At 50.8% G+C, this 10127-nt stretch overlaps 1 protein-coding gene across 1 annotated transcript; it reads left to right on the top strand.

Annotated features, from left to right (window-relative positions):
• Positions 1–384: 384 nt before the first annotated feature.
• Positions 385–6975, top strand: SFRP2 (secreted frizzled related protein 2). The gene is made up of 3 exons (XM_078863143.1): positions 385–1307; positions 2514–2594; positions 6061–6975. The coding sequence occupies exons 1-3, from the start codon at positions 797–799 to the stop codon at positions 6363–6365; spliced, it is 897 nt and encodes a 298-aa protein (XP_078719269.1). The 5' UTR covers positions 385–796; the 3' UTR covers positions 6366–6975.
• Positions 6976–10127: the final 3152 nt, after the last annotated feature.

Here is a 10127-nt window from a genome sequence, read left to right as displayed (position 1 = left end):
GTGGTTTAGAGCAGACGCGTTGGGTTTGCACGGCAATCAACCGTGGCCAATCCACTGCTGGATAAAGTTATCGCCCGAGCTGACGCCACCTCTCACGACCATGCGATGCTGTAAAAATCTACCAAGCAGCCACACGACACGAACTCATTTCATCGCCCTATCCCCTCGGTGGACTTGCTTCGCGGGCACGAGTCCTTCATTATATATTTAAACTTAAAATTGAGATCCCGTTTATAATTATGATAATTGCGATGCCGTCTCGCACGCACGCACGCACGATGCTCCACGGCAGGCAGCGGACCAACGATCGTGAGCTCTTGCGTGCGGTGATTTGCGATGACGCGGGCAGCCGACGGTGACCAATGGAGTAGGGGGAGAGTGGGTGTGCGATTTCACTTTGAGCGCTTACGCAGCCCCGGAGCGCTCACACCGAGCGCGCAGTTGCAGCTTGTGAGCAGAGGCAGAGGAGGAGGCGTCCGTAGCCGAGCAAATTCAAACGGCCACTCGCTCAGCCGCCAGCCTGCTCCAATTCTTAATGAGCCCATAACATTTTCTCTATCATTATTATTATTATTAACGTTTACATCGGTAAAGCTGTGATACAATTTGATCAGACCGTTGATTTTAGTCATCGCTTTTATTACGAATTGATCTGAACTCGTCACTTATTTTCGTCTCTCTCTCTTCGCTCTCACTCTCTATAGAGTCGCATTGTTAAGCGCTAACATTCCAGCACTTACGCGCCGAGTTGACATCGATAAGGGTTCATCTCTCGCACCCGCAACGCAGCACAGACATGCTGCGCTACGTGGAGCTCGCCTTGGTGGCGCTGGCCGCGGGCATGCTGAGCGCCGCCGATGCCATGTACCCCTACGCGCAGCACATGTCCTACCAGTCTGACCTCAACTACCGTCGCCCCAACTGCAAGGCCATCCCGCCGGCGATGGCTCTCTGCCACGACGTGGGCTACCCGGAGATGAGGCTGCCCAACCTTCTCGGCCACGAGTCCATGCGCGAGGCTCTCCAGCAGGCGAGCTCCTGGGTTCCGCTCCTGGCCAAGCGCTGCCACCCGGACACCAAGAAGTTCCTGTGCTCCGTGTTCGCGCCCGTGTGCATCGACGAACTGGACGACCCCATCTGGCCGTGCCGCTCGCTCTGCGAGGCCGTCCGCGACTCGTGCGCGCCCGTCATGGCTGCGTTTGGCTTCCCGTGGCCAGACATGCTGGACTGCGAGAGATTCCCCGTGGACAATGACCTCTGCATCCCCGCGGCCACTGGCGACGAGATGGTGCAGGTGATCAAGGAAGGTGAGGGCCTCCACAGCATCCACAGAACATCGTCGTCGTCGTCACCATTCTCGAGTGATTGACTGCCAGACATCAATGTCAGCCGTCGATGCGATTTGTCTTTATATCCGTGAGCTCGCTGCATCCATTGCTGTATAAGATTGTTTTTTGTTGTATTATAAGGAAATGTGAATGTCCGGGAAAGTTTCATGGAGTCTCGAAACTTTTCGACGAGGGTCTTGCAATAGAATGTTTAGCACATTCCATTAGTAATAACATAATGACATTATTAATAATAACATTTATCCAGAAGGGCCTCACTGATTGTCCAGACTTTTTTTCGGAATGTTTGTCAAAATCCCATTGATGAATGTGTGCATATACGTTGAACTTATTTCGCACCGTACGTAGCCCAACCGTGATGTTCTAAGATGCGGGGGGGAAACGGCGCACCCGGAGAAAACTCACGTAGCGACGGGATGACATGCAATGTTCCGCACAGATAGATCCAAGAATCCATGCCCGTTCTGCCATCTCGTGGCCATGAGACGTCACGGTGAACAGATTTAATTCCGAGATTTTTCTAAAACCACGTCTCAACTGATGACTGGATTCCTCAGTTTGTTCAGCGCAGTTACTGATGATGAGGGGGGGGGGTGGCGCAGTGGTTAGCGCATTGCGCTACAAAGTATGCACCCACGGCTTACAATTGTTGCGAGTGCTGTCTGAAGTGATCCTGGAACCCCCTCCCCTCTTCGCAATAAGCAGCGTGGTGAAGTATGGTTAAAACAAACCCTGTGGGCAATACAGCGTGGTGAAGTATGATTAAAACAATCCCTGTGGGCAATACAGCGTGGTGAATTATGGTTAAACCAATCCCTGCGGGCAATACAGCGTGAATTATGGTTAAAACAATTCCTGTGGGCAATACAGCGTGGTGAAGTATGGTTAAACCAATCCCTGCGGGCAATACAGCGTGGTGAAGTATGGTTAAACCAATCCCCGCGGGCAATACAGCGTGAATTATGGTTAAAACAATTCCTGTGGGCAATACAGCGTGGGAAGTGGACTGACAAAGAACTATACTCAATCATCATTATTATTATTGTTGCAAATTAAGTAAAATCTGACTCGCGCACTGATGCCTTGGGCTCTGACTGCTTTCGCGAATGATCAGGAGGGTTGAGAATGTCGATCAGCTTCAACTTTGTTCTGTTCTATTTTCAGAACCCAAAGTGTGCGAGCCCTGTCTGTTCAAGGACGAAGACGACAACGAAATCGTGGAGAATTTCTGCAAAAACGACTTTGGTATTGTATTGTGTTATTTTCCTGTGCGTGCTTGCGTGTGTCGCGGTTAGCGCTACGCTGCGCTACGAACCTGGCGACCCGGATTCGATTCCCACTCACGGCCAACACCACCAGTGACGATTATCTGAACCGGTCCTGGGCCTCCCCGAGGTCGACTCAGCCTCAAATGCGTACCTGGTGTGGTGTGTAAACATCGCCACTGGGGAGACAAAGGAGGCCCGGCGTGGTGCTGGCCACCTACCCCCTCGTGTGCCGTGCCGGCCATCATAGGTGCTCGCTAACAGCACTTGCCCCTGCAGTCTGTTTAAGCCTATACGGGGGATATTTGTCTTTGTGTCGCGGTTATGACGCTGCGCTATGAACCTGGCGACCCACATAGTTCGATTCCCGCTCACGACCACCACCAGTGACGATTATCTGAAACGGTGCTGGGTCTCCCCGAGGTCGATTCGTCCTCAAATGAGTACCTGGCCCCGTGTGTAAACATCGCCACTGGGGAGACAAAGGCGGTCGGGCGTGGTGCTCGCAAAGAGCACTTGTCCCAAAAATATATTAAAGCTATAAGGGGGGCATTTGTCTTTGTGTTTTTAAAGCTCAGCAATGGATGCTGACACCGCAGATGTCACCGTGCGTTTTCCTGGGCTTGGTGCGGTGTGTGGTTGACCCGTATCTGCCACGTAGCTCTATATATGTCTTACAATCTCTTTTAACTTCAGTTATCGTGGCTTTAACTCTGTTTTAATCGCAGCGAATGAACAACACGTACACTGTTGCCGATAACAAAAGCAGCCGGAGTTGGTCCGATCCCGGGAGCGAAGCAGTCTTGAGCCTGGACATGACTTGAAGGGGAGAGCACCGTGCATGAGCGGGCTATTGCTGAGCTGCGCTGTGGCCAGTAGAAAGCAGTGTGTAGTAAAATCAACCTTTGCACGGGGTTTCTCGCGCTATGCGGGTTTGGTTTGTGCGATTTCGCGTATCTGCCGCCAACCGATTTCGACCCAAAATTCTCTCTGTGCGGTTTGAATTTACTCTGCGTGCGGCTATGCGGTGCAGACGTGGGACTCCATTATGTGTGCAATGTGTGTGTACTGTGTGTGTACTCTGTGTGTACTCTGTGTGTGCTGTGTGTGTACTATGTCTACTCTGTGTGTATACTCTGTGTGTGTACTGTGTGTGTACTGTGTGTACTATGTGTACTCTGTGTGTGATATGTGTACTCTGTGTGTGTACTGTGTGTGTACTGTGCCTATACTGTGTGTACTATGTGTGTGCACTGTGTGTGTACTGTGTGTGTACTCCGTGTGTACTCTATGTGTGTACTCTGTGTACTCTGTGTGTGCTGTGTGTGTGTGTGTGTACTGTGTGTGTGTGTAATATGTGTGCTCTGTGTGCATGCTCTGTGTGTGTACTGTGTGTGTACTATGTGTACTCTGTGTGTGTACTATGTGTACTGTGTGTGTACTGTATGCGCTACTCAGAGGGCAGCTGTCTCCTCGTGCAGTTTCCCTTTGTGCGCCCGTTTTTTGGAACGCATCTACTACAACCGCATAAAGCGAAGGGTACCTGCACTCTACCGTGCTACTCATTTCTTGAGAACTGCGAAAGAAGTTCAACATACGTTCAGTGTGGGGTTTGGGGGACGGGCCCTCCTCATCCAGCAATGAATTGGCAACAAAAGGGGATTTGCATGTTCGTACAAATTATAATTGCCTTGCTCCATATGTGCGTATCGGTGTATATGAGCACGAGGTTCATTGAACACAGCAGGGCGGCTTTAATTGAGTAAATGAACGCTGTTGTTGTTGTTTTTGTATTTAAATCAATTTGATTGGTTAATTGAAGGCGACACGTTTATACCCTCCATCAGTTTAGACTAAAACACACAAAGGGCGAATTACTCGCTTCAATGATGAACGACGGTGGATTGCACATTTGTTATAAAATATAACCAGCGTTTAACGCGATGCTCCTTAAGGCGACGGTGACCTTTGGGCTGACCTTAACCCTACGAGTGAAAGCAATCGACACCCGGGGCCTTAATTTTCTGGGAAGAGTGAACTCGGAAACGGTTTTGATATTTCCGTCAAATATACGTCCATCTGTCGAGCCCATTTCGCAGAACGCCGTTTTCATGTCACGCCAAACGTCACGATCGTCTGCGTCGCCGTAACGCTTCGACGGCGTTCACCGAGTCGTGCCCGAGCACACTTCGTTCGGTGATGGAATTCCGCGTGAGATTCTGGCCGGGCGCCAGCCACGTGCACGGACGAAGGCGCGCGCAGGTTGTTGTCGGCAGTGCAGCCAAAGTCCATTGTTGTACTGTACAGTACTCTACTTCTATGCTACCGCGTATATGCTCTCCAGCCTTTAACGATCCTCGCATTGTATGATCACCCTCCACCCCCCCCACCAACCCACCTGAGTCGAGATATCATCACCCAGCAGAGTTTGGACATCAGGGCTGCTGTGCGTTCACACCCGTCCACGTGGGGTGATATGCGTCGATGGTACATGGTCACGTGCTTATTCAAAGTGATGTCCTGCTCAAATTAGCGCGGGTGCGGTGTTAATCTCCTGCATACAATTCTGAGCCAGTGGTAGAAATTCCACATTACTACGAGGGTGGCTGACCGCTGCTGACCTCCCCGCAAAGTTGTACTAGCTTTACCTACCACGGAGGGATGATTGGCTGAGTCACCCCCCCCCCACCCCTCCCAAACAGGATTAGAACTTGCAAACTTCCGATTGCCAGCCGCTCACGACTGCTGAACCATCTGACGCGTGCATTGAATACAATACATAATTTTCGATTTAAAGCTTTCGTGACTGCAGGGATTCATCTTCTTGGTTCTTTCGGTAAAGTCACGTAGAAGGGAAATAATACAATAATAAAAATAAAACATAATAGGACGGCAGCTTGCGTTGTGGCCGAAACGTCGTGAGAATTATTTTACTATGTTTTATTTTTATTATTTTATTATTTCCATTCTACGTGACTTTACCGAAAGAACCAAGAAGTACAATAAATAATCTCTGCTGACGCTGCTGCTACGTGCACAGTGGTCCCCAAGCACAAAATAAGCTCACACATTCGAGGGGTGGGGGTGGGGGGTCTATGCAGCAGCGTAACTATCGTGGGGGCAAGGGGGTGCCTTGGGCCGACCTGGTGACCAAATCAGCAAGTTGCCCCCCCCCTCCCCCCCCGATTAACCATCGTGAGATTTGTTTTCAACCACTGCGTGAAAGAACAAAACCTCGTGTTATTATGTATGACCTAGGTGCGATCGTGCGAGACTAATCAAATATTGGGGCCCCGCCTGACCAATTGCCCCCCCCGCCGCCCGCCCTCTGAGCTGATAATGTCCTTACGTCACTGGGGTCTCTCTGTCTTTGTGGTGTGTGTTGGTGGTGTGTGCGGTGTGTGCGGTGTGTGCGGAACAAAAACACCCCTGCCCCCCTGCAACAGCGCTGAAGATGAAGGTGAAAGAGATCTCCTACATGAACGGCGACACCAAGATCGTGCCCGAGGTGAAGAGCAAGACCGTGTACAAGTTCAACGGCATCTCGGACCGCGAGCTCAAGAGGACTGTGTTGTGGCTCAAGGACGGCTTGCAGTGCACCTGCGACGAGATGAACGACATCAACGCCCCCTACCTGGTGATGGGGCGCCGCCAGGCGGGCAAACTGGTCATCACCTCCGTGAAGCGCTGGCAGAAGGGGGAGCGAGAGTTCCGGCGGATAGCGCGCAGCATCCGCAAGCTGCAGTGCTAAGCGCGCTCCACGCGTTTCGATCGGCCGTGGTGGGGCGGGTGGTGGGGGTGGTGGGTGGGGTGGGTGGGGTGGGTGGGTGGGTGGTTGCAGGGCCGGATTAAGATTGTGTAGGCACCTTGGGCTGTAGGTACTGTGAGGCTCCCCCCCACCCCTCGTCCAGTAATATTTTCAAAAGGAAAATAAAGTTCAAGAAAATTTTTTAATTAAAATTTACAAGGCTAACAACCAATAAAATTCAGCATTCACAACTGAAAAAGCTTTGATTCTTTCGGCAAAGTCACGTAGGAAGAAGTAGTAATTAGTAATTCCTGCAGTCACGAAAGCTTCAAATCAAGTTTGAACTAAAACAACTTTTTCACTCAACCTCTGGAGGCCCTCCAGCTGGCAGAGGCTCCTGGGCTGCTGCTGCTGCCCCTAAAGCCCCCACGCCTTAATCCGGCCCTGTTTGGGGTGGGTGATGCCTTCGTAGTGATTCTGCTTTTAATAGTCGGCGAGCATGGGGCGTCCCCCCCCACACCCCACACACTTTCGCCACGAGAGTGACGCGTTGGGTTACGAGGTGCACGTGCGCCAACCCTGAACCTAATGCAACCCCCCCCCACCCCCCCACCCACCCCCCCACCCCCCCACCTCTGTTTCCTACATCATCCTCATTACACTTACTATCACCAACCAAAATATCTCCCGCATCCATCATTTGCACTGCCCTGTAATGGAGCGGTAAAGTAGGTTGACGTTTCGGGTAATGACCCTTCTTCAGAATTTAAAATAAAAAGGTCAGGGAGAGTGCCTGGCCTTACACTCCTGTGGGGCCATGAGAATACCGTTCGCAAGGGCTATCACCCGAAACGTCGAGTCACGACTGCTCTTTCTGTTGTACGGCAGTGTACACGATGAATGTGATGAGTTTGTTGTTGTTGTTGTTGTTTGTGCATCACTGCCAACGCAGTCCCTTAATAACTGCTATTGTTGTTTCACGTTGACTCGAGCATTGAGAGAGACAGAGAGACCAGGCAGTGACACAATTGGCTCCAAGTGCCTCCTTGGTCTCACGATGTTTAACCATGTACATACATTAAACCTATACTGGCCTGTGGCATGCAGCGCGATCCATTCGTAGATACCCCACTAAAATAAAACCCAACATCGCAATTCAAAGCCACTGCGTTCACAATGTTCACACGCCTGTTGAGAATGCGGTCATTAGTAATAATAAGTTGGGTATCTGTAAATGGATCGCCCGGTATACTTTGTATCTATCATTTATCCAATTGCCCCCCCCCCCATTCCTCCTGTAAATCCTGTCTAGGTCTGTGACTTCTTATAATCATGTCCTCGAGACGGCTCGCTATAGTCTATACTCATGAGCACTCTCTCGTCTAGATGAAGCGAACGGAATGCTGATCACGAATTCGTGAAGGCCCTTCGACTGGCACTGCACACTCTACACATTCATTGGACGACACGTGTTACTCTCTACCACAGCGTGGTGTTGGGATAGTTCACGTACACTTTACATAGAATGGGTGAACACACAGACAAAGATCCCCCATATAGCCTTAACATACTGTTGGGGCAAGTGCTGTTAGCGAGCACCCATGAAGGCTGGCACGGCACACGATGGGGTGGGTGGCCAACACCACGCCCGGCCGCCTTTGTCTCCCCCGCGGCGATGTTTACACACTGCACCAGGTACTCATTTGAGGCTTAGTCGACCTAGGGGAGGGCCCAGGACCGGTTCAGATAATCGTCGCCAGTGTTGGCCGTGACCGAGAATCGAACCCGGATCGACGGGGTTCGTAGCGCAGCACGCTAACCGCTGCACCACCGCTCACACGGCGTGGTGTGTGGTGTGGGGATGGGTTCACGTATACAATACATACTACTAGACTATACAAGCTATGGGTGAATACACACACGTGCGCCCTGCCTCCACGTGATTGCTCCCACGCTGTCGCTCTCCGCCCACTGCTGCACCTGGGGCTCGGCAGGCTTAATATCATATTCTTTGGGTCTTTCGGTAAAGTCACGTAGATATGTTCGAAAAAAATAATAAAAAAATAATAAACCCATCGACGTGACTTTACCGAAAGACCCACAGAATATGAATTCCTTGCAGTCACGAAAGCTTCAAGTCCAGAGTCTTAATATCACTATTGTAATAAATAAATATCTAATGTACACGCCCTTTGTCAATCAACTGCTGGATGAAGGCCTCCAAACGCCGCGTCGGTCATGGGGTGGTTGTTTGACCGTGCTTCACCGCACTGGTCATTGTGGGTCTGTGGATGTCGGAGTGGCGGGTGGAGGGGATGGGACGAACGGTGACGGTTCCCGAAAGCACTCGCCACTGACATTCGGGAAAAATCGAACTCAGATGGCTGGGCTCGTAGACTTAACACACATTGCCTCGATGATTGGCGTCTACACCACGTCCCACATTTCAAGCGTTCATAAGTTGACACGGCAATGCTGGGTTTCCACAATTAGTACGTAGACTGTCGCCTAATGGAGCAAGTGCTGTTAGCGAGCACATATTAATGTTGACACGTGCGCACATTTATCGCTGTGGTTTGCGGGGTAGCAACAGCATTGCGAAGTAAATGACCCAGTTAATTACATGTCACAACCCACGACTATGTGTGACTAGGGGTGAAACGGTGCATCTATTATTATGGATTAATATTAAATATCACGATATACACGCGATGTCGCAAGTGCACGAATCTTCGATGTGTCTAAAATTAAGTTTTCTCATGGGGTTGACCACGAGTATCCGTTACATTCACCAACAATGCAAAAAAAGACGAAAAGGTAATTCCAACTCTGCAGCCGATATGCCCGACACGACGCTGCTTCTGCTGCTGCTGCGACTGCTTGGTGATAACGATGCTACGTTGCGTATCATACTCTCTCAATGGCCTTCCATTGTGGTCTATGTGGCCTCAAACTGTCCAAGAGGCCCCCCCACCGAGGAGATGGAGCAGCCGATTCGCGTGCAGGTGCTAGGCAGAATTACGCATCACAGGATCGTGAGAGATGGCGACGGCTTGAGGTCTTCATCCAGCAGTGGATTGATCAAGGCTGTTGATGATTAAACCTAACATTTCTGCTATAAAACACACGACTGCGCGTGGAACTTTGTATGCTGCGCGTTATTAATAACTGTGTTCCGTTGACACTGCACGTGTGACGAAGCTTCTCATCCCTTTCACATTTAGTACATTTGTCAGTCAACTTCTGAATGAACACGTCCCCGCGCCGTTGTTTTTCATGGAGGTTTTTTTTCTATACCATACTTCACCACGCCGGACAGAGCATTGCGATGAAGTTGGTGGTGGCATGGCCCTTCCTGCTGATGTCACTCGCCAATTGTGATGATAGACGTGGCCGAGGATCGAACTAAAGTTGTCGGGTTGGCGGCGCGGTGAGCTAATAACCACTGCGCCACCGCACCCACGCACTTTCGTTTTCACCCCGGGCCTTAATCTCATCAGATCGAGCGTCTGTTGTCACCACAGGCAGTGCCGCAGAGGTGGGGGGGGGGCTTTCATGGCTCAATCGCGGCGGGTGGCTGAGCCTCTTTAATTAGTCCAAAGATTGTTTCATATGGATGAAGGTCTCCAACCTCCCCCCCCAGCGCCCCATCACCCACTGCAGTGGGTTGACAAAGAGCTTCTGCATCTTAGTATGAAGTCTGTGCATATCAGGGCTTCGTTTCAGCGGGAATTACCCGAGGCTGAGTTCTGGAAGAAAAAAAAA

This window comes from Lampetra fluviatilis, chromosome 15 (assembly GCF_964198595.1).
Source record: "Lampetra fluviatilis chromosome 15, kcLamFluv1.1, whole genome shotgun sequence".
Taxonomy (NCBI): Eukaryota; Metazoa; Chordata; class Hyperoartia; order Petromyzontiformes; family Petromyzontidae; genus Lampetra; species Lampetra fluviatilis.
The sequence above is the reverse complement of the archived record's forward strand: the minus strand, read 5'-3'. Positions and strand labels throughout refer to the sequence as shown.

Bases quoted from the DNA above. Each gene is read 5' to 3' on its own strand.
- SFRP2 (XM_078863143.1), top strand. From the start codon at position 797: ATGCTGCGCTACGTGGAGCTCGCCTTGGTGGCGCTGGCCGCGGGCATG. The intron at 1,308-2,513 runs GTGAGGGCCTCC...TTCTATTTTCAG, and splicing joins GGTGCAGGTGATCAAGGAAG to AACCCAAAGTGTGCGAGCCC. The intron at 2,595-6,060 runs GTATTGTATTGT...CCCCTGCAACAG, and splicing joins TTTCTGCAAAAACGACTTTG to CGCTGAAGATGAAGGTGAAA.